General features: G+C 43.4%; 1 protein-coding gene and 1 pseudogene across 1 annotated transcript; both read left to right on the top strand.

Moving 5' to 3' along the window:
- The first annotated feature begins 6,357 nt into the window (after positions 1 to 6,357).
- On the top strand, positions 6,358 to 7,184 carry LOC118449118 (histone-lysine N-methyltransferase SETMAR pseudogene; annotated as a pseudogene).
- Positions 7,185 to 25,039: 17,855 nt separating this feature from the next.
- Positions 25,040 to 25,447, top strand: LOC118449119 (uncharacterized). Its single transcript, XM_035883341.2, has one exon. The coding sequence runs from the start codon at positions 25,040 to 25,042 to the stop codon at positions 25,445 to 25,447; it is 408 nt and encodes a 135-aa protein (XP_035739234.2).

Below are 25,447 nucleotides of genomic sequence, written 5' to 3'. Positions count from 1 at the left end.
ACGATTGACGGGCTAGGAAATATTCCGACTATTCGTGGGAATGTAATACGAGTGACTCTGCAGCCAGTGCGGTAGACGGGCTAGGAAATATTCCTACTAGACGAGGAAAAGTAATGCAAACGCCTCTCAAGACAATGCGTCAGTCGGAGAAGGAAATATTCCGACCAGTCGGAATAAGGATATGCAAGTGTCACTCGATCTAATGCAACTGTTAGACTTGAAAATATCGCAACTAGTGGAGTGAATGATATGCGAGTGCCACTAGAAACAATGCGACTGTCGTACTTGGATATATTCTGACTAGTCGAGAGAAACTTATGCGAGTGACTTGTGATCTAATGCGACTGTCGGACCTAGAAATATTCCGAACATTCGTGGGAATGATAGTACCGCTCGAAACAATACGATTGTTGGACTAAGATATATTCCGTCTGGTCGTGGAAAAGATATGATAGTGCACCACGAACAAATCTGATTGTCGGACTTACCAATATTCCGTTTAGTCGACGAAAGGTTATGTGAGTGACTTGTGAACCAATGTGACTGTCGGACTTGGAAATTCTCTAACCATTCAAGGAAAAGTTATGCGAGTGCCTCTCGATACTATGCAGCTGTCAGTCTTGAAAATATTCACTATTCTTGCGTTAATGTTATGCAAGTGACACTCGAACAATGCAATTACCTGATTTGGAAATATTTCGACTAGTCGTGGGAATGTTATGCAAGGTCCTCTCGAACCAATATGTCTGTCGGACTGGAACATATTCCGACTATTCCAGGGTAAGTTATTCGAGAGTCTCTAGGGCCAATACGACTGTCGGAATTGGAAGTAATCCGACTAGTCTAAGGAATTTATGCGAATGCACCTCGAAACAAAGCCACTGTCGAACTTGGTACTATTCCAACTGACGAGTAGAAGTTATGCGTGTGCCTATCGATCCAATTCGGGTGCCGGACTTCGAAGTCTTTTGACGAGTCGAGGGAAAATTATGAGAGATACACACGAACCAATGCGAATGCTGGCCTTGAAAGTATCCCGCTTAATCGAGGGTAAGTTATTCGATTTCCTCAGGAACCAGTGCGAATGTCGGATTTGGTAATATTCTAACAAGTAGGGAGAAAGTTATGTAAGTTCCTAACGAAACCATACGGCCGCCGGAATAGAACATATTCCGACTATTCCAAGGTAACTTAAGCGAGTGCAATTCGAGTCAAAGCGACTGTCGGACTTGGATTTATTCCGACTAGATGAGTGAGAGTTATATGAGTGACTTGTGAACCATGTCGGGCTTGGTAATATACCAACTAGCCGAGAAAAAGTTATGCGAGTGCCTATCGACCAATTCGGCTGTCGACCTTAGAAATATTCCTACTAGTCGAGGGAATGTTATGCGAGTGTCCCTAGAACCACTGCGAGTGCCGAACTTGGAAATATCCCTCCAATTCGAGAGAAAAATAAGCGAGTTCCTCTAGGACCAATGCGACTGTCGGAACTAGAAATGTTCCGACTAGTCGACGGAATGTTGTGCAAGTGCCTCTCGATCCAATTCTACTGTCGGACTTAGAAATATTGCGATTAGTCGAGTGAAAGTTATGGGAAAGCCTCTCAAACCAAACAGACAAACGTACCTAGAATTATTCCGGCTAGTCGAAGAAAAGTTATGCGACTGAATTGTGACCCATGAGACTATTCAAAGTGGTAATATTAGGACTGGGCGAGGGAAAGTACGCGCATGCTTCTCGAACTAATGAGACCACCGCACTTGAAAATATTCCGACTAAACAAGGAAAAATGATTCGAGTGCTACCTGAACCAATGCGACAGTTGGACATGGAAGTATTCCGACTTGTCAAGAGAAAGTTGTATAAATGCCTCTCGAATCTATGCGAATGTCAAACCTAGAAGTATTCTGACTAGACGAGGGAAAGTTACGCAAGTGTCTCTCAATGCGACTGTCGGTACTAGAAATAAACCGACAAGGTGAGGAAATGTTAAGAGAGTTCTCCTCGAACCAATGGTACTGTCGGGACTAGGAATATTTCGACTATTCAAAAGATAGATATTCGAGTAATTTGTGATCAATGCAGCTGCAGGTCTTGGAAATTTTCCAACATGACCAGGGAAAGATATGCAAGTAACTAGTGGACCAATGCAATTGACGGACTAGGATATATTCCGACTAGTCGTGGGAAAGTTATTAGAAAGAATAGTGAACCAATACGACTATTGGTTTTGTAAATATTCCAAATAGGCGAGAAAAACTTGTGAAAATGCCACCCGAAACAATGCGACTTTGGGACTTGGAAATATACCGGCTAGTCGAGGGAAATTTATGCGGCTGATTTTTGAATCAATGCAACTTTGGGACTTGGAAATATACCAGATAGTCGAGGGAAATTTATGCGACTGACTTTTGAACCAATGCAACTTTGGGACTTGGAAATATTCCGACTAGTCGTGGGAAAGTTATTCGAGTGACTTGTGAAACAATGCGACTGTCGGACTTGGAAATATTCTGACATGTTGAGGGAAAATTATGCGAATTTCGTGTAAACCAATGCGATTATTAACCTTGGAAATATTGGTAATAGACAAGAAAAATTTTGTACGGCTGCCACTCTGGCCAATGCGACTATCGGAGTAGGAAAAATCGAAACTAAGCGCGGGAATTTTCTGCTAGTGCCTCTCGAACCAATACAAACGTTGGACCTAAATATAATCGTCTAGTCGAGGGAAAGTTATGAGAGTTCCTCCCGAAACAATGCTACTGATGGACCTAGAAATATTCCGACTGGAAGAGTAAAGTTATTGGAGTGCCTCTAGAAACATTTCGATGGTCGAACCTAGAAATATTCCATTTAGCCGAGAGAAAGTTATGCGAGTGACAAGAGACCCAATTCGACTATTGGTTTTGGAAATATTCTAAATAAAAGAGAAAAATTTGTATGGATGTCAATCGAACCAATGCGACTGTCGAACATAGAAACATTCCGACTATTGGAGGGAAAGTTATGCGTGTACCTTTCTAACCAATGCCACTGTCGGACTTAGAAACACTCCGACTACTCGAGACAACGATATGAGACTGACTTATGAAGTAACGCGACTGTCGGACTAGGAGATGTTGAGACTAAGCGAGGGAGTGTGCTGCTGGTGCCTCTCGAACCAATTCAAAAGTTGAACCTAGAAATATTCTGTCTAGTCGTGGGAAATTTATGAGAATGACTCTCGGAACATTCCTATTGTTGGATCTAGAAATATTCTGACTAGACGAGGAAAGTTATGTGGATGACATGTGAACCAATGCGATTGTCGGACTTCGAGGTATTCCGACTAATCGTGGGAAAGGAATGCGAGTGGATCTCTAACCAATGCCACTGTCGGACTTGCAAATATTACGAAAAATCTTGGGAAATTTATGCGCGTGTCATGTAAACCAAAATGACCGTCGGACTCGGAAATATTCCGACTAGTCGCGGGAAAATTGAGCGAGCGACTCTAGAAACAATGTGACTGTTGGACATTAAAATATCCCGACTATCCGAGGTAAAGTATCCGGGTGTCATGTGAACCAAGTTTGGAAATGTTCCGACGTGTCGAAGAAAAGTTCGACGGATGTCTCTCGAACCAGTTGGGCTGTTAGCCGTTTAAATATTCCAAGTAGTCAAGTAAAAGATATGCGAGCTATTCTGGAACCAATGGGACAGTCGGTTGAGCAAATATTCCCTCAAGTCCATGAAAATTATACCAGTGCCTCCCGAACAAAAGCGGCAATATGACTAGGAAATATTCCGAGTGGTCGAGGGAAAATTATGCGAGTGACTCTAGATCCAATGCGGCATTCGGACATTAATCGTTTGAGTCCCAAGCAGCACGATCGCGCTGTTCAGATTTTATGTCGAGAGAACCCAGCGTATTTCGAGCATTGTGGACAATTGACGGTGCGCGACGGATTGTCAAAGTTGACCGCTCAGATTTACTAACGCAAGTACACCACAAAGCTCTTTTTAACGTAAATAGTACTTTTTACAATAGGTAGAATAGTACTATAATAATGTAATAATACATTATAAAATAAAAATTTTTATTTTGTTATCTTCTCAATAATTTTTATTGAACAAACTTGAAATATTTATAAACAAACAAGTTAAATAGAGAGCAACACTTATAATTTGTAACATTGGTGTTTATCAAAACATGCTGGATGATTTCCTTTTCTGCATAGTACGCAAATTAAATGTGATCTTTTTATTGCATTTTGGGTGCTGCAGACTACGTATTGTCGCAAGTTACGGTGTGGCAACTGTTTTTTCTTTTACATGACTATGTGATTGCTTTTCGCTCATCCACTGACACTCAATTTCAAAAATAATATTTGACATAAAATCTAACCGAGATATTGCTTTACTCTTAACTATTTCCTTGTAGATTATATATGCATTTAAAACCATGCGGTTAATTATGTGAAAGGCTACCTTTTTCCAATATTTAACTGATCTTCGTTCATCGAGATAGGTATACAGCATTTTATCGGATTCATCGACACCACCCATGAAGGCAATATAAAATTGAATAATAGCGGGTTTTGTGGAACGTATTTCTCTGCCATGTCGATTTTTCATTATAGTCACATCTTGCTCTTCTGCTTTCGTCGAAATAAGTAATACAGGATTTTTTACACTCTTCTTTTCGCGATACGCACAGAACAATACTTCATTGTTTCGAAAATATTTTATCTCGTTTACGTTAGTTTGTATCAACTTATCGGGAATACATTTCTTATTCCTTCTAATTGTTCCATTTAAAAAGGTGTCCATAGAATATAAATAGCGAGCTAATTCTACGCTAGTAAAAAAGTTGTCGACAAAAATGTGATGCTCCTTATTCAAACAATTACTATCTTTTAGTAAATTCACCACGACATCGTACCCAAGTCCAAACTTTCTTCTATCACTAGAAATTGTTTCTTTTGCACCCTTATAGCAAGAGAACGCTAAACAATATTTCGAAACGTAGTCACACAGCATCCAGAATTTTATTCCCGAACGATGATGCTTTTTATTTGGTAAATATTGCGATATGCTAGAATGACACAGCGTCCCAACTAGCGACTCATCAATTGATAATTCTTTGTGTGGTGTATAATGTGATTTGAACACCTTGTTAGCATGTTCAACCAGTGGCTTAAATTTTGCACAGGGGACGTATTTCGCGTGACCAGGTGAAAAACATAAAGAATTATCTACTAAATGAAAATATTTTAAAATCTGTTGAAATCTACTTCGAGAAAACATTCTTCGAAACCACGGTATATAACGGGAATTTTCAGATCAGTATGAACGTATATTAGGTTTTCTCGTAATTCCCATTTCCAACAGCACTGCTATAAATGCCTTCATTTCTAAAACAGTAACAGGTGTCCAAATCTCTCTTTCAAAGGATTTTAATTCTCTAGGTGAAAACCTTGAATACTCCGCGTATTTATTCGTTTCATCAACTATTAGTTCCCATAGTGTCGAATCAAAGAATAGTTCAAAAAATTCAATCAGTTTACTCTGACTAGGGAAGTTAGATAGCGAATCAAATTTTTCGCTAGGCTCTTGAGAATCACGTTGATTCGAAACATCTTTAGTAAATGGTAGATTGTTGAATAAACATTGATTCGATAAATCAGAATCGCTATCCTCCGAAGTGCTCAAAATGAGTTGTTTTTTGCGCTTTACCGGAACAATGCAGTCGTCATCATCGACGATAATATGACCACATGGATTTGTGTTTATGCTTAAAGATTTTCTTTTTTGATTCATTGTACCTTTTTGAGGATGAACAAAATTTAGAAAAGTTAAACAGTAAATCTAGATCAATTTTTCACAATAATGAAAAGAATTATTAACTGAAGAATACGTTCGATCACTTTGCAAACAGCAATAAATGTGACGGAGCGATGAAAAATATACGAGAATTACGTTAAATTATTAGGATGATGCATATGAAATGTCGGATTTCCTTTAAATGTGAACGTTTGTCTCCCTGTCTTTGTTATGCTTTTGTTTCTGACATAACCTGGTTTATAGTCGTACTGTCCATTGCCAGAGTCACATTTTAGCAAAGAAGATTTTCTCAAAAGTATTCCCTTTTGTTATTTGCCTTGAATTTTGCACCGATATGAATTCAACCGATATTCGTGTAATTTTCTTATATGAGTATAAACTTGGTAATAATGCTGCAAAAGCTGCACGCAATATAAACCAGGCGTTGGGGAGAATACTGTGAACGATCGAAAAGTGCAGCGTTGGTTTGAAAAATTTCGGTCTGGTGATTTCTTCTTGTAAAATGAACCGCGTGGAAGACCCGAAATGTCTGTGAAAAATGATGCTCTGAAAGCATTGGTGGAAACGAATCCAACTGTTTCTTCAAGGGAACTTGCTGCCAGAATGGAAGTTGACCATACAACAATATTGCGACATCTTTCTGAAATTGGCAAGGTGAAAAAAATGGATAAGTGGATGCCGCACGAACTAACCGAGCGAAATAAGCTGGATCGCTTGAACGTATGCTCATCATTGCTAACCCGATTTAATCGAGATCCATTTTTCAATCGGATCATTACTTGTGATGAAAAATGGGTTCTTTATGACAATAGGAAAAGGTGTGCTCGGTGGCTTGATAGGGATGAGACTTTTGCTCATACTCCACGACCATCACTTCTTCCATGGAAAATTTTAATCACAGTTTGGTGGAATGTGACTGGAGTAATGGACTACTCATTCCTTCGAACTGGAATGACAATTACAGCCGAAAAGTATTACCAGTACATTGAAGAAATGCATGAAAAATTGAAAATTATACTCCCATCACTTGTTAATCGGCATGGCCCAATACTTCTCCACGACAACGCTCGGCCGCATACATCGTACAAACAATTGCGGAATTAAATGAATAAAAACATGAAATTTTGCAGTACCCACCTTATTCACCAGATCATTCGCTAACCGACTTTCATTTATTTAAACATTTAGAACTGTTTTTACGGGCTAAACAGTACGAAAATGAAGACAGTCTGATAAATGCCATATCAGAGTTCATTAATTCTATGGATCAGAATTTCTTCAAGATAGCCACCTATGCATTAAAATCTCGTTGGAAAAAGTGTATTGAAGTAAATGGAGCATATTTTGATTAAATAAACAGCTATTAGAAAAAGATATGCAGTTTAATATATTCACTTGAGAATCCGACATTTCATTCGCACCAACTTAATAACATAAAATTAAACAAGCGCTATCGCCCTGCTTGGTATTTCTCAACATAAAATTAAACAGGCGCTATCGCGCTGCTTGGGATTCTTCGATAGTGTCTGGGACTCAAATGGTTAAAATATCTCTGCTACTCGAGGTAAAGTAATGCTGGTTCCTCTCTAACCAATTTTGCTGTTGGGCTTGGAAATATTTCGACAAGTTGGGGAAAGTTATGCGACTATTTTGAGAACCATTGCGTCTGCCTGACTTTAAAATATTCCGACTATACGAGGGAGTGTTATGTAAATGTCTTGTGAATTAATGCGGCTGTCAGACTTGGAAATATTACGAAGGGTCGAGGTAAAATTATGCAAGTGACTCTAGAACCAATGCGACGGTCGTACTTGGAAATATCCCGACTAGTCGAGGGAATGTTATGCGAGTGCTTTATAAACTAATGCGACTGTCGGGTTTGGAGGTATTCTGACTTGTCGAGGGAAAGTTATGCGGGTGCCTCTCGAAATAATTCGGCTGTTGGAGTTGAAAATATGCCGACTAATCGGTGAAAGTTATGCGAGTGGCTCTCGAACCAGTTCGCCTGTTAGACTTGGAAATATTTCGACTAGTCGGGTAAAGTTATGCAAGTGACTATTAAACCCATCTGTGTGCCAAGAATGGAAATATTCTGACTAGTCGGCGAAAATTATTCGAGTGCCTCTTGAACAAATGCGGCTGTTAGACATGGAAAAATTCCAACTATTAGAGGGAAAATCATGCGCGTGCCTCTCGAACAAATACGGCTGTCGGGCTTGGATCTATTCCGACGAGTTGGGGTAAGTTATGCGAGTTACTTTGGAACCAATGCTTCGGTCGGACTTGGAAATATAGCGATTAGTTTCTGGAAAAAAATCCGAGTGACTCTCGAAACAATGAGGCTGACGGATTTGAGAATATTCCTACTAGCCGAAGAAAAGTTATGCGAGCGCCACTCTAATCAATGCATTTTTAGTACTTGGAAATATTAAAACTAGTCGAGGGAAAGTTATGCGTCTTTTAAACCAATCCGTCTGTCGTGCATGGAAATATTCCAGCAAGTTGAGCGAAAGTTATTAGAGTGTCTTGTAAACCAAAGCGACTGTAGGAAGTGGAAATATTCCGCCATGGGGAGGGGATACGCAAAATTATGCGAGTGACTCTAGAAACAATGCGACTTTCGTTATTGTAAATATCCCGAGTAGACGACGGAAATTTATGCGAGTGATTCTCGAACCAATGCGTCTGTCGGATTTGGAAATAATCCGACTTTTCAGGGAAAGTTATGCGAGTGCCACGCGAACAAAACGGCTGTCGGTCTTGGATATGTTCCGGCTAGTCGAGGGAAAATTATGCGAGTGACTAGTAAACCAGTACGACTGTCGGGCATAAAAATATTCCCATTATTCGGCGATAGATATGCGAATGCTACTCGAACCAAAACGACTGCCGGACATGGAACCATTCTGTCTAGGAAAGGGAATGTTATGCGAGAGTCTTCTGAACCAATGCGACTGTTGGGCTTAGAAGTATTCCGACTAGACGAAGAAAGTTATGCGAGTGCCTTTCGAATAAATGCGGCTATCGGATTAGAAAATAACCCGACTATTCGAGAGAAAGTTGTGCGAGTGATTTGTGAACCAATGCGACCGTCTGACTTTGAAATAACTCTACTAATCGAGGAAGAGTTATGCGAGTGCCCCTCGAACAAATGCGACTGATGGACTTGGAAATATTCCGAATAATCGTTGGAAAGTTATACGAGTGCCTCTCGGACCAATTCGGCTGCAAAACATGGAAGTATTCCGACTAGTCTGGGAAAGTTATGAAAGTGTCTTTAAAACCATACAAATGTCGGACTTAGATATAGTCCAACTAGTCGAAGGAATTTTCTGCGAGAAACTTGTGAACCAATTCGTCTGTCTGACTTTGAAATATCCCGACTAATCGAGGGAGCGTTATCCGAGTTTCTTGTAAACCAATTCGTCTGTCTGACTTTGAAATATCCCGAAAATCGAGGGAGCGTTATGTGAGTTTCTTGTGAATCAATGCGACTGTCGGGTATGAAGACATTTGACCAGTCGAGGGATATTTATTCGAGTGATTCTAGAACTAATAGGACCGTCTGAGTTGGAAATATTCCGACTAGTCGGGGGCGGTAATGCGAGTGCCTCTCGAACCAATGCAGCTATCGGACTTGGAAATATTCCGACTAGCCGAGGAAATGTTAGGCAAGTGCCACTCGAACCAAAGCGGATGTCAGACTAGGGAATATTTCGACTAATCGACGCAACTTTGTGCGAGTGCAAGTCGACAAATAGTGTATGTCAAACATGAAATCATTCCGACTTGACAACCAAACCTTATTCGAGTGAATTGCGAACTAAAGCGACTGTAGATATTGGGAATATTCCCATTGGTGGAGTGTATGATATACGTGTGCCTCACCAACCATTGCGGACGTTGGGTTTGGAAATATTCATACTAGTAGAGGGAAAATTATGCGAGAGCCTCTCCAACAAATACGACTGACGGACTTTGAAACATTCCGGCAAGTCGAGAGAACGTTATGCGAGTGGTTTTCTAACCAATGCGACTATCGGACATGGAAATATTCCAACTTGTCTAGAGAAAATTATGCGAGTGTTTATCGAACCAAATCGGCTGTCGAACTTGGGAATATTCCGCCTAGTCGAGGGAAAGATATGCGAGTGTCTCTTTAAAAAATGCGGCTGTCGGACTTTGAAGTATTTCGACTAGAAGACGGAAAGTTATGCGAGTGTTCCTTGAACCAATGCGGCTGACAGACTTAGAAACTTTCCGATTAGTCGAAGGAGAGTTTAGCGAGTGCCTCACGGAACAAAACGTCTTTCGGTCTACGTTCTATTCCGCCTAGTCGAAAGAATGTTATGCGACTGACTTGTGAGACAATACGAATAACGGGCGGTGGAATATAACGACCAGTGAAGGGAAATTTATGCGATTTATTCTGGAACAAATGCGACGATCAGTCTTGAAAGTGTTCCATCAAGTCTGTGAAAGATATGCGAGTGCCTTTCGAACCTATGCGGATGTCGTGTATGGAATCATTCTGAGGGAAAATTATGCGAGTGACTCTAGGACAAATGCGAGAGTCGGAAATGGAAGTATCCCATCTAGTCGAGGGAAAGTAATGCGAATATTTTGTGAACCAATGAGGCTGCTGAACTTTGACATATTCTGATTAATCGGGAGAAACTTATGCGAGTGATTTTAAAACTAATGCGACAGTCGGATTTAGAAGTATTCCCATTATTCGAAAGGAAGTTATGCGAGTGATTCTTGAACCAATGCAGGTATCGGACTTTGAAATATTCCGACTAGTCGAGTGAAAGTTATGCGAGTTATTCTACAACCAATGCGACCGTCAGTCTTGCAAATATTTACTCAAGTCGGTCAAAGTTATGCCAATGCCTCTCGAACAAATGCGGCTGTACGCTCTAGGAAATATTTTGAGTAATCGAGAGAAAATTTTGCAAGTGACTCTAGATCCAATGCGACGGTCGGACATAAAAATATCCAGATTAGTGGAGGGAAAGTAATACGAATGTCTTGTGATCCAATGCGACTGTCGGGCTTGGAAATATTCTCTTGTACCAATGCACCAGTTAGACATGTAACATTTCCAACTTATAGAAGGAAGTTATGCGGGCCACTTCTGAATCAGAGTGACTGCCGGAATTGGAAATACTCTGACTTGATGAAAGAAAGTTATGAGAGTGCCTTTCGACACGTTAAGACTGTCAAACTAGGAAATATTCCGACTATTCAAGGGAAATTTATACGAGGTACACTCGTACCAAAGCGACTGTCAGAGTTGGAAATATTCCATTTAGTCGAGAGAAAGATATGAGAGTGCCTCTCGAAACAATGTGGCTGTCAGACTTGGAAATATTTCGAAAAGACGACGGAACGTTTTGCGAGAGGCTCTCGAATCAATGGAGCTGACGGACTTGGAAATTCTCTGACTAGTCGAGTGAAAAATATGCGAGTGACTCCCGACCAATTGTGACTGTCGGGCTTGGAAATAACCCGAATATTCAGGGGAAAGTTATGCGATTTCCTCTGGAACCAATGCGGCTGTCGGACTTGGAAATATTCCAACTTGTCGAGGAAAAGCTATGAGAGTTACTTCTGAACCAAATTGACTGTCGGAATTGGGACTATTCCGAGTAGTCGACGGAATGTTATGCGAGTACCTCCATAACCAATGCGGATGTCCGATGTGGAAATATTCCAACAAGACGAGGGAAATCATGCGAGTGCCCCTCGAAACAATGCTGCTTCCTGACTTGGAAATAATCCGACTAGTCGAGGTAAAATTATGAGATTTAATCTCGAACCAAGGCAACTTTTTGACTTGGAAATATCCCGATTAGACTAGAGAGAGTTATGCGAGTGCCTTTTGAATCAATGCGACCGTCGGGCTCGGAAATATTTCGACTAGTCGAGGGAAATTTATGCGAGTTCATTTAGAAACAAAGCGACTGTCGGGCTTGGAAATATAGCGTCTAGTCGAGGGAAAGTTATGAGAGTGATTCTCGAAATAATGCTGCAGCCGGACTGGGTAATATTACTACTAATCGAGGGAAAGTTATGCGAGTGATTTTAGAAATATTGCCACGATTGTACCTGGAAATGTTTCGAATAGTCGAGGGATAGTTATACAACCGCTTCTCGAACCAAAGCGACTGACGGACTTGGATTCATTCTGCCTATACGAAGAAACTTTATTCGAGTGAATTGTGAACAAAATCGGCTGTCGGAATTGGGATTATTATCAGTAGTTGAGGTAATGTTATGTGAGTGACTCTTGTACTAATGCGGTTGTCGAACTTGGAATTATTCCGAATAGTCGGGAAAGTTATGCGAGTACTTCTCGAACCGAAGCGAATGGCGGTAAAGGGAATATTCCCATTGGTCGAGGCAACATTATGCGAGTACCTATCGATCCAATGCAGTTATCGGACTTGGAAATATTCCGAATATTCGAAGGAAAATTATGCGAGAACCTCTAGAAGCAATGCGACGGTCGAAGATGTGAATATCCTGGTCGAGGGGAAGTTATGCGAGTGTCTTGTGAACCAACGTCGCTGACGGACTAGGAAATGTTCCGACTTGTCAAGGGAAAATTATGCGATTGTATCTCGAACCAATGCAGCAGTCGGACTTCGAAATATTGAATAGTCGAGAGGAAGTTATGCGAGTGACTTCTGAAAAAGCGACTGTAAGAAATGAGAATATTCACAGTGTTCGTGGGAATGTTATGCGAGAATTGCTCGAATCATTGTGCCTGTCGGCCTTGTAAATATTTCGACGAGTTGAATTTACGCTAGTTGCCCTGGAAATGATACGACGGTCGGTTTTAGATATATCCCGACTAGTCGAGGGAGAGTTATGCGAGTGATTTGTTAACCATTGAGGCTGTCGGTCTTGGAAATATACCGACTGGTGGTGGAAACTTATGCGAGTGCATCTCGAACAAATGCGACGTTCGCATTAGGAAATTTCCCGATTTGTCGTAGGAAATTTATGCGATTAACTATCGAACCAAAGCGTCTGTCTGATTTGGAAACATTCCGACCAGACGAGCAAACGTCATTCGAATGACATGTGATTCAAAGCGATTGTCGGTATAGGGAATATTCCCAGGGTTCGGGGGAATGTCATCGAATGCTTCTCGCACCAAAGCGGAGATCGTGGAATCATTTCGACAAGTCGAGGGAAAGATATTAGAGCAACTTGTGTACCAAAGCGACTGTCGGAATTGGAAATATGCCGACTAGTCGAGGGAAAGTTATGCGAGTGTCTTGTAAACCAATCCGACTGTCGGGCTTGTAAATATTGCGGCTAGTCGAAGAAATGCTATGCGAGTTACATTGGAATCAATGCGACAGTTGGACTTGGATATATCCTGATTAGTCGACGGAAAGTTGTGCGAGAGCCACTCGAACCAATACGTTTGTCGGACTTGGAAATAATCGGACAAGTCGAGGAAAATTATGCGAGTGTTTTTCAAACCCATGCGGCAGACTGACTAGGAAATTTTCGGACTAGTCAAGGGAAATTTATGCGAATAGTTCGTGAATCTATGCGACTGTCGGATTTGGAAATATTACGATTAGTCGATGATAAGTTATGCGAGTGATTCTCCAATCAATGCAGCTGTCGGACATGGAAATTTTTCGACTATTCGAGGGTAAGTCATTCAAGTTTTTTTGGAGCCAATGCGACAATCGGACGTGGAAATATCCCGACAAGTCGAGGGATAATTATTGCGTATTATGCTGGAACAAATGCGACAGTTGGACTTGGAAATATCCCGAATAGTCGAGGAAAAGTTATTCAAGTGACTCTAGAACCAATGCGATGGTCAGACTTAAAAATATCCCGACTAGTCGAGGGAATGTTATGCGAGTGCTTTATAAACTAATGCGACTGTCGGGTTTGGAGGTATTCTGACTTGTCGAGGGAAAGTTATGCGGGTGCCTCTCGAAATAATTCGGCTGTTGGAGTTGAAAATATGCCGACTAATCGGTGAAAGTTATGCGAGTGGCTCTCGAACCAGTTCGCCTGTTAGACTTGGAAATATTTCGACTAGTCGGGTAAAGTTATGCAAGTGACTATTAAACCCATCTGTGTGCCAAGAATGGAAATATTCTGACTAGTCGGCGAAAATTATTCGAGTGCCTCTTGAACAAATGCGGCTGTTAGACATGGAAAAATTCCAACTATTAGAGGGAAAATCATGCGCGTGCCTCTCGAACAAATACGGCTGTCGGGCTTGGATCTATTCCGACGAGTTGGGGTAAGTTATGCGAGTTACTTTGGAACCAATGCTTCGGTCGGACTTGGAAATATAGCGATTAGTTTCTGGAAAAAAATCCGAGTGACTCTCGAAACAATGAGGCTGACGGATTTGAGAATATTCCTACTAGCCGAAGAAAAGTTATGCGAGCGCCACTCTAATCAATGCATTTTTAGTACTTGGAAATATTAAAACTAGTCGAGGGAAAGTTATGCGTCTTTTAAACCAATCCGTCTGTCGTGCATGGAAATATTCCAGCAAGTTGAGCGAAAGTTATTAGAGTGTCTTGTAAACCAAAGCGACTGTAGGAAGTGGAAATATTCCGCCATGGGGAGGGGATACGCAAAATTATGCGAGTGACTCTAGAAACAATGCGACTTTCGTTATTGTAAATATCCCGAGTAGACGACGGAAATTTATGCGAGTGATTCTCGAACCAATGCGTCTGTCGGATTTGGAAATAATCCGACTTTTCAGGGAAAGTTATGCGAGTGCCACGCGAACAAAACGGCTGTCGGTCTTGGATATGTTCCGGCTAGTCGAGGGAAAATTATGCGAGTGACTAGTAAACCAGTACGACTGTCGGGCATAAAAATATTCCCATTATTCGGCGATAGATATGCGAATGCTACTCGAACCAAAACGACTGCCGGACATGGAACCATTCTGTCTAGGAAAGGGAATGTTATGCGAGAGTCTTCTGAACCAATGCGACTGTTGGGCTTAGAAGTATTCCGACTAGACGAAGAAAGTTATGCGAGTGCCTTTCGAATAAATGCGGCTATCGGATTAGAAAATAACCCGACTATTCGAGAGAAAGTTGTGCGAGTGATTTGTGAACCAATGCGACCGTCTGACTTTGAAATAACTCTACTAATCGAGGAAGAGTTATGCGAGTGCCCCTCGAACAAATGCGACTGATGGACTTGGAAATATTCCGAATAATCGTTGGAAAGTTATACGAGTGCCTCTCGGACCAATTCGGCTGCAAAACATGGAAGTATTCCGACTAGTCTGGGAAAGTTATGAAAGTGTCTTTAAAACCATACAAATGTCGGACTTAGATATAGTCCAACTAGTCGAAGGAATTTTCTGCGAGAAACTTGTGAACCAATTCGTCTGTCTGACTTTGAAATATCCCGACTAATCGAGGGAGCGTTATCCGAGTTTCTTGTAAACCAATTCGTCTGTCTGACTTTGAAATATCCCGAAAATCGAGGGAGCGTTATGTGAGTTTCTTGTGAATCAATGCGACTGTCGGGTATGAAGACATTTGACCAGTCGAGGGATATTTATTCGAGTGATTCTAGAACTAATAGGACCGTCTGAGTTGGAAATATTCCGACTAGTCGGGGGCGGTAATGCGAGTGCCTCTCGAACCAATGCAGCTATCGGACTTGGAAATATTCCGACTAGCCGAGGAAATGTTAGGCAAGTGCCACTCGAACCAAAGCGGATGTCAGACTAGGGAATATTTCGACTAATCGACGCAACTTTGTGCGAGTGCAAGTCGACAAATAGTGTATGTCAAACATGAAATCATTCCGACTTGACAACCAAACCTTATTCGAGTGAATTGCGAACTAAAGCGACTGTAGATATTGGGAATATTCCCATTGGTGGAGTGTATGATATACGTGTGCCTCACCAACCATTGCGGACGTTGGGTTTGGAAATATTCATACTAGTAGAGGGAAAATTATGCGAGAGCCTCTCCAACAAATACGACTGACGGACTTTGAAACATTCCGGCAAGTCGAGAGAACGTTATGCGAGTGGTTTTCTAACCAATGCGACTATCGGACATGGAAATATTCCAACTTGTCTAGAGAAAATTATGCGAGTGTTTATCGAACCAAATCGGCTGTCGAACTTGGGAATATTCCGCCTAGTCGAGGGAAAGATATGCGAGTGTCTCTTTAAAAAATGCGGCTGTCGGACTTTGAAGTATTTCGACTAGAAGACGGAAAGTTATGCGAGTGTTCCTTGAACCAATGCGGCTGACAGACTTAGAAACTTTCCGATTAGTCGAAGGAGAGTTTAGCGAGTGCCTCACGGAACAAAACGTCTTTCGGTCTACGTTCTATTCCGCCTAGTCGAAAGAATGTTATGCGACTGACTTGTGAGACAATACGAATAACGGGCGGTGGAATATAACGACCAGTGAAGGGAAATTTATGCGATTTATTCTGGAACAAATGCGACGATCAGTCTTGAAAGTGTTCCATCAAGTCTGTGAAAGATATGCGAGTGCCTTTCGAACCTATGCGGATGTCGTGTATGGAATCATTCTGAGGGAAAATTATGCGAGTGACTCTAGGACAAATGCGAGAGTCGGAAATGGAAGTATCCCATCTAGTCGAGGGAAAGTAATGCGAATATTTTGTGAACCAATGAGGCTGCTGAACTTTGACATATTCTGATTAATCGGGAGAAACTTATGCGAGTGATTTTAAAACTAATGCGACAGTCGGATTTAGAAGTATTCCCATTATTCGAAAGGAAGTTATGCGAGTGATTCTTGAACCAATGCAGGTATCGGACTTTGAAATATTCCGACTAGTCGAGTGAAAGTTATGCGAGTTATTCTACAACCAATGCGACCGTCAGTCTTGCAAATATTTACTCAAGTCGGTCAAAGTTATGCCAATGCCTCTCGAACAAATGCGGCTGTACGCTCTAGGAAATATTTTGAGTAATCGAGAGAAAATTTTGCAAGTGACTCTAGATCCAATGCGACGGTCGGACATAAAAATATCCAGATTAGTGGAGGGAAAGTAATACGAATGTCTTGTGATCCAATGCGACTGTCGGGCTTGGAAATATTCTCTTGTACCAATGCACCAGTTAGACATGTAACATTTCCAACTTATAGAAGGAAGTTATGCGGGCCACTTCTGAATCAGAGTGACTGCCGGAATTGGAAATACTCTGACTTGATGAAAGAAAGTTATGAGAGTGCCTTTCGACACGTTAAGACTGTCAAACTAGGAAATATTCCGACTATTCAAGGGAAATTTATACGAGGTACACTCGTACCAAAGCGACTGTCAGAGTTGGAAATATTCCATTTAGTCGAGAGAAAGATATGAGAGTGCCTCTCGAAACAATGTGGCTGTCAGACTTGGAAATATTTCGAAAAGACGACGGAACGTTTTGCGAGAGGCTCTCGAATCAATGGAGCTGACGGACTTGGAAATTCTCTGACTAGTCGAGTGAAAAATATGCGAGTGACTCCCGACCAATTGTGACTGTCGGGCTTGGAAATAACCCGAATATTCAGGGGAAAGTTATGCGATTTCCTCTGGAACCAATGCGGCTGTCGGACTTGGAAATATTCCAACTTGTCGAGGAAAAGCTATGAGAGTTACTTCTGAACCAAATTGACTGTCGGAATTGGGACTATTCCGAGTAGTCGACGGAATGTTATGCGAGTACCTCCATAACCAATGCGGATGTCCGATGTGGAAATATTCCAACAAGACGAGGGAAATCATGCGAGTGCCCCTCGAAACAATGCTGCTTCCTGACTTGGAAATAATCCGACTAGTCGAGGTAAAATTATGAGATTTAATCTCGAACCAAGGCAACTTTTTGACTTGGAAATATCCCGATTAGACTAGAGAGAGTTATGCGAGTGCCTTTTGAATCAATGCGACCGTCGGGCTCGGAAATATTTCGACTAGTCGAGGGAAATTTATGCGAGTTCATTTAGAAACAAAGCGACTGTCGGGCTTGGAAATATAGCGTCTAGTCGAGGGAAAGTTATGAGAGTGATTCTCGAAATAATGCTGCAGCCGGACTGGGTAATATTACTACTAATCGAGGGAAAGTTATGCGAGTGATTTTAGAAATATTGCCACGATTGTACCTGGAAATGTTTCGAATAGTCGAGGGATAGTTATACAACCGCTTCTCGAACCAAAGCGACTGACGGACTTGGATTCATTCTGCCTATACGAAGAAACTTTATTCGAGTGAATTGTGAACAAAATCGGCTGTCGGAATTGGGATTATTATCAGTAGTTGAGGTAATGTTATGTGAGTGACTCTTGTACTAATGCGGTTGTCGAACTTGGAATTATTCCGAATAGTCGGGAAAGTTATGCGAGTACTTCTCGAACCGAAGCGAATGGCGGTAAAGGGAATATTCCCATTGGTCGAGGCAACATTATGCGAGTACCTATCGATCCAATGCAGTTATCGGACTTGGAAATATTCCGAATATTCGAAGGAAAATTATGCGAGAACCTCTAGAAGCAATGCGACGGTCGAAGATGTGAATATCCTGGTCGAGGGGAAGTTATGCGAGTGTCTTGTGAACCAACGTCGCTGACGGACTAGGAAATGTTCCGACTTGTCAAGGGAAAATTATGCGATTGTATCTCGAACCAATGCAGCAGTCGGACTTCGAAATATTGAATAGTCGAGAGGAAGTTATGCGAGTGACTTCTGAAAAAGCGACTGTAAGAAATGAGAATATTCACAGTGTTCGTGGGAATGTTATGCGAGAATTGCTCGAATCATTGTGCCTGTCGGCCTTGTAAATATTTCGACGAGTTGAATTTACGCTAGTTGCCCTGGAAATGATACGACGGTCGGTTTTAGATATATCCCGACTAGTCGAGGGAGAGTTATGCGAGTGATTTGTTAACCATTGAGGCTGTCGGTCTTGGAAATATACCGACTGGTGGTGGAAACTTATGCGAGTGCATCTCGAACAAATGCGACGTTCGCATTAGGAAATTTCCCGATTTGTCGTAGGAAATTTATGCGATTAACTATCGAACCAAAGCGTCTGTCTGATTTGGAAACATTCCGACCAGACGAGCAAACGTCATTCGAATGACATGTGATTCAAAGCGATTGTCGGTATAGGGAATATTCCCAGGGTTCGGGGGAATGTCATCGAATGCTTCTCGCACCAAAGCGGAGATCGTGGAATCATTTCGACAAGTCGAGGGAAAGATATTAGAGCAACTTGTGTACCAAAGCGACTGTCGGAATTGGAAATATGCCGACTAGTCGAGGGAAAGTTATGCGAGTGTCTTGTAAACCAATCCGACTGTCGGGCTTGTAAATATTGCGGCTAGTCGAAGAAATGCTATGCGAGTTACATTGGAATCAATGCGACAGTTGGACTTGGATATATCCTGATTAGTCGACGGAAAGTTGTGCGAGAGCCACTCGAACCAATACGTTTGTCGGACTTGGAAATAATCGGACAAGTCGAGGAAAATTATGCGAGTGTTTTTCAAACCCATGCGGCAGACTGACTAGGAAATTTTCGGACTAGTCAAGGGAAATTTATGCGAATAGTTCGTGAATCTATGCGACTGTCGGATTTGGAAATATTACGATTAGTCGATGATAAGTTATGCGAGTGATTCTCCAATCAATGCAGCTGTCGGACATGGAAATTTTTCGACTATTCGAGGGTAAGTCATTCAAGTTTTTTTGGAGCCAATGCGACAATCGGACGTGGAAATATCCCGACAAGTCGAGGGATAATTATTGCGTATTATGCTGGAACAAATGCGACAGTTGGACTTGGAAATATCCCGAATAGTCGAGGAAAAGTTATTCAAGTGACTCTAGAACCAATGCGATGGTCAGACTTAAAAATATCCCGACTAATCGAGGGAATGTTATGCGAGTTTCTTGAAAACCAATGTGACTGTCGGGCTTGGAAATATTCCGACTAGTCTAAGCAATGTTTAGCTAGTGCCTCTCGAACCGATGCGACCGTCGGGCTTGAAAATATTCCGACTAATCTTCGGAAAGTTATGCGAATACATATATTATCAAGGTGACTGTCGGGCAAGGAAATATTCCTACTAGTCGATAGAAATTTATGCAAGTAGTTTGTGAACCAATGCAACTGTCAGGCTTGGAAATATGACGATTAGTCGAGGGAATTTTATGCGAGTGTTTCTAGAACTAGTGCGACAGTCGGACTTGGAAATATTTCCACTATTCGGGGAAAGTTATGCGACTGCCTTTCGAAAAAACGCGGCTGCCTGTGTAGGAAATGGTCTGACTAGTCGGGGAAAGTTATGCAAGTGCCTCTCAAACAGATACAGCTACAGGAATTGGAAATATGAGGACTAGTCGAAGGAAAGTTGTACGAGTTATTCTGGAACCAATGTGATGGTCGATCTTGGAAATATTCCGATTAGTCGTTGGGAATTCATTTAAATGTTCTCGAATAGATGCTGCTTTCGATCTTGGAAATATTGCTACTAGACGATGGAAAGTTATGCAAGTGTCTTCTAAATCAATGCGACAGTCGGACTTGGAAATGTTCCGACTTGTCAAAGGAAAGTTATGTAGGTGCATTCCGAACCAATTCGGCTGTAGGACTTGGAAAAATTTCGACTTCTCTAGAGAAAGTAATGCGTGACCCCTGTGGGTAGGTGGTAGTAGAATACGCCCACAGTGCACCCTGCTTGTCGTAAGAGGCGACTAAAAGGAACTGCGTGAATGTTGTGTGTATGGGCTTGTACGGCTATATCTTTCTTTGTTCTTCTGTCATATCTTTTTCTATTCTTTGTCTCTCTCTAGATTCCTTCCATTCCTTTCCCATCCTTTGGGAAGCTTGTCTCCCACTAATACTACTTTATAATCATGGACAGTACAGCTATATGTATAAGCGTGCATGGGAGGGACACCCACGCCACGATGGTGTCAGGTGGTGGAAGGGCATGCAACCCGCCGTCGTCAACCAGTAACTACCAGAAACTCGGGTTAGGCAAACTGGCCCCAGCTCTGGATAATGCATCAAGAAAGGCACCACAGTTAGGCGATCTCGCCTGTGGTATATCTAATGCGCCAGGAAGGTTAGGAAGGGAAGAAAGCCACTTGGAGGAGTGGCAAAGTGCTGCCAGGGCCGTGAAGAGCATGTGGCGCTCCGACTTAAAGATAGCAATCTTGGAGAGCACGCTCAAACGGGCCCCTTACCTACTCCTCAGAGGAAGAGGAGTTATGGGTATACATGGCCCAGTGGAACAAGGAACTACGGGCAGATATCATCTTGTCTCAGGTGGAGACTTGCAGGCTACTGGAACTGGCCATGATGCATATCCTAGTAGCCGATAATGAGAGGAGAAAATCCACCAACATTAAGCGCTCTGCTTCACGAAAGATGAAACTATCCCATAATGATGTGATAGAATAATGAAAATCTTAATGGATAGGTTTCAACCTGCAGCAGGCTATTCTCCCTCAACCAAGTAAACCATGGCGCAGTTAAAGGCAGAACTCAGGACCTTGGAACCGCGCAATAGTAAGTTGACGGATGAACTTGCCCGTCTCAAGAAAGATAAGAGGAAGGCATCGATAAACCCCTTGACTGAGAGGAGTCTAACAATGACTCCTGAAATACAGCAGGTAATCGAGTCGGTGATGTTGCTGAAGGAGGCTGTCTACAGTATCCAGCAGCAACGGCAGATAAAGCAGCAGCAGCAGCGGCAGCATACATCGAATGGAGCAGCAACTCGAGCTGGTGGATCACACAAAGGCCCCACATTCCGTGCTGAGACCGTGCGACCCCTTGCAAAACAGGTAAGTGTGAGTAAGGCACTAATCCCGCAAGAGAATTGTGTGTAGGTGACTAGCCGGAAAAGGAGACGAGTCCAAAGGAGGGAAGTAAAGCACCCCCCCTGGCTTCAACAAAGGAAGGAGATAACGACCCTCAACTTTTGCGAGAGCAGGCGGCGCCCAAGAAAAGGGGGAAGAGGAGGAGTTTCGCGCAGGGAAGAAAGAAGAGGAGGCAAAGGGAAAGGGAAGTTTGCTGCAATTACCCTATACTGTGCCGAAGAGACGACATATAGAGACACACTCTTCCTGGCCAGGGAGAATAAACATTAAAGACCTAGGGATCGGCAGCTGGAGGAGCCTCACGAGTGCCATTATATTGCAAGTACGAGGCAAAGGGGCAAATGAGAAGGCCGACCGGATGGCGGAGGCCTCGATGAATGCCGTCCCGGGCGCAAAAGCTACTAGCCCTCTGCGCGCAAGCACCATGAGTTTGGAAGGACCAGATGCGGCTACAAACATGATCGTCATCAGGAATGCGCGGATGGAGATGCATTCCGGAACGGACCCCAACCTCATTAATGTAGGGGAAGTAAGAATTGTTAGAGTTAGACTAGACGAGGCCACTGTCTTGGCTACGGTTCCTGTCATCCGAGCGGCCCTGGAGAGGGACAGGATAAACGTGGGTTGGACATCGGTGAGGGTGCACGGATTCAGGTAGCGGCTCATCAGGTGCCACAGATGCCTGGCGCGAGGATATATTGCTGTAGTGTGCCCGGCCTCAAAGCCCAGAACAGACCTATGTTACATTTGTAGGTAGCCGGGTCACCTGGCCAAGACATGCACGGATAAACGTGAGTGTCCGGTTTGTACAGACGCTTGCCAGAAGCCGACCAACCACCGGGCCGGTTCTTGGGAGTGCCCGGTTGTGCATCCTATAAAATCGATTGACAAGCTTTTCGGGAGGGCACCAAATGTTTGCCCTGAGACAATCCGGGAAGACCTGCATAAGGTCGCGGAAAAAACGGCAGCGAGGACAATGAGAGTGATCGAGAAGAGGGGATTGCATGAAGACATGGAGGTGGAACAAGGTGAAACGTTCACCTCAATAGGTGTAGAAGCAGTAGAGGGTCCATAGACAATGTCCTTTGCTGTTCTACAGATAAACATAAACCATGCACGTCGTGCGCAGGACTTGCTGACACAGCGCATGCGCGAGAACAGAGAAGAGATTGCGGTCATTGCGGAGCCACGGTGAGTTCCTCCTGGGGATGAGAGGTGGTTCTAATCCCTAGGAGGGACTTCACTCTCCGCGGAACTTGTAGGTGAAAGTGAAAGACCATGTAGCTTGGTGCGTCGGGGTCTTTTTTCGTAGCTATTAAATGGGGGAACTCGCTGGTAGTTTCGGTCTTCTTTCCTCCCAACGAGAACATTAACATGTTTTGTAGACTCCTTGATGAGCTCGAAGAGCTCTTAGGAACATTTCCCACTCTCCCAGCGCATGTAGTTGGCGACTTTAATGCTCGGTTCTGTAAATGGGACACGGAAGACAAGAGTTACCGTAGGGATGAGTTGCTCTGCGTCTGGGCCAACAGAATGAACTTGGGTCTGCTGAGCCGGATTGGCTGTCCCACTGCGTTCGACCACAGGGTTCGAGCAGTATAAATCTAACGTTGGGCACGCCAGCAGCTGGCGTCCGCTTCTCGAACTGGAGGGTGGATGAGTCTAAGTATCCGTCGGAACACCTATATGATAGATTTAGCTATAGTCACGAGGACACAGGGGTCCGAAATTCTCGACCACAACATAAAAAGCTCCCTCGTTGAAAGGTTAACTCCCTGGATGAGGACTACTTATTTGCGGCCCTCATTTCAGGGGAGTGGACGAATGAAACTATGTGCGGGGAGAATACGGCCAGTGCGGACTGTGCAATCAAACTTGTGATGTGGGCGCAGTCTACACTGAAGTAAGTGTGCGACATGGCCATGTCCCGGGTAAGGGTACAAACCCGCGGTAGTAAAAGTACTTATTGGTGATCAGACGTATTAACGAACCTTAGGACCGTTGCGACGACTACAGTAAGGAAACTTTCCAGTGCCAGGAAAAAGAAGAACATGAAGGATATAATGCGATGCCTGTACGCCCGAAGGGACGCAAGGAGAGCACTGATCAGGGCAATTAAGGAAGCCAAGAAGAACTACTGGAGGGACCTGCTGGACTCTATAGAGGATGATCCATTGGGCAGACTTTACAAATTGGTCTTGGGGAAACTCAGGCTTTATGCTCCACCAGTAACTATAACCCTAGAAAATGGGGTACTGGAGAGTATCCTCTCTGAACTATTCCCAGAAGGACCGGAATCTGATGGACCGCAGGAACCTACACTCTCAGATATGACTATCTCTGCGGAGGAGGTCTTGGCTGCCGCCAGGAAAGGAAAAGGAAGAAGGCTCCTGGACTGAATCAAATAACAGCTGTGATTGTGCGTGCTGCGTCGACACACTGTGAGAAACGGTCCTCAAGCATACGCAGTGCTTCTCCGCATGCTTGAGGACAGGAAGGTTCCCAACAGCGTGGAAGATAGAGAGGCTCGTTCTAATCAAAAAGGAAAGGGACGCGCCCCCGGATTCGACAGGATCATATAGACCCATAAGCGTGATTGGCGAACTGGGGAAACTATTCGAGCGTGTAGTTGTTGGCCGGATCAACAGCTACTTAGAGGAGACTCGGACCCTGGCGCAATCACAGTATGGATTTAGGACGGACAGATACACTGTAGATGCCGTCCTCGATATTAAAAACTTTGTGGAGGCATCGACGCGGGACAGGAAAATGGTTATGCTGGTGAGTCTGGATATTTCTAACGTTTCCTACTTCTTACCGTGAGCCGTTATCGTTAAGGCGTTGGAGCGAAAAAACTTTTCACGCTACATGGTGAATATCATCAGGAGTTATTTAGACAACCGCGCCAAAACATATACAGACAGACATGGACGCGCCGTGGAAAGACAAGTGTATTGTGGGGTCCCACTGAGATCCGTTTTGGGTCCTACGTTGTGAAACATTGCCTATGACAGTGTTCTCCGAATCCCGATGCCAGGTGGCTCCCATATTGACTGCTATGCGGATGACACGACCCTCCCCTCATCGGGATGGGGCCTGTCTCAGGCTATTATGAACGCTGAGCGGGACTTGGACATTGTGGTGGAGCAGATCAGGGGATCAGGTCTTAAAGTGGCACCGCAAAAGACGGAGACCATGGCCTTCCCTGCCTCTGCCTTCTGCAGACGCAGGAATGTCCCGCCGGCTAAGATTTCCCTTAGAATGGTTTAAGTAGATATTAGAACCAGCGTTAAATACCTGGGCATAGTAATAGATTCAAAAATGTCGTTCAGGCCCCATTTCGAAGCCCTAATCCCTAAAGTGGAGGGTATCCTCCAGTCCCTTAGGAGGCTCCTGATCCTTCACGGACTGGGGGAGAAGAAGCAACGCCTCTACAGCGGCGTGATCCACTCGGTGCTCCTTTATGGGGCGCCAGTGTGGTGGTGCGCCGTTGTGGAGGACATGAGGATCGGATGGGCTGTTCGGACCATCCAGAGGAAGGTTGTGATCTGGCTATGTTGTGCCTATAGAGCGGTCTCCTTCTACGCGGCTATGAATGCGGGGATTATTCCTCTCGTTCACTTGGCATCTCGACTGGCGGAGATTTATGCGGCTGTTAGAGACGCGGAGGATCCTGTTCCCCGTGTAGTAAGGCTATATTGGGGTCTCTTGCCAGACGGAGAGCAATAA

Source organism: Vespa mandarinia, chromosome 11, assembly GCF_050613455.1.
Source record: "Vespa mandarinia isolate Hongniang chromosome 11, ASM5061345v1, whole genome shotgun sequence".
Lineage (NCBI taxonomy): Eukaryota > Metazoa > Arthropoda > Insecta > Hymenoptera > Vespidae > Vespa > Vespa mandarinia.
Note: the sequence above shows the minus strand (reverse complement) of the source record. Positions and strands in the feature narration are given on the sequence as shown.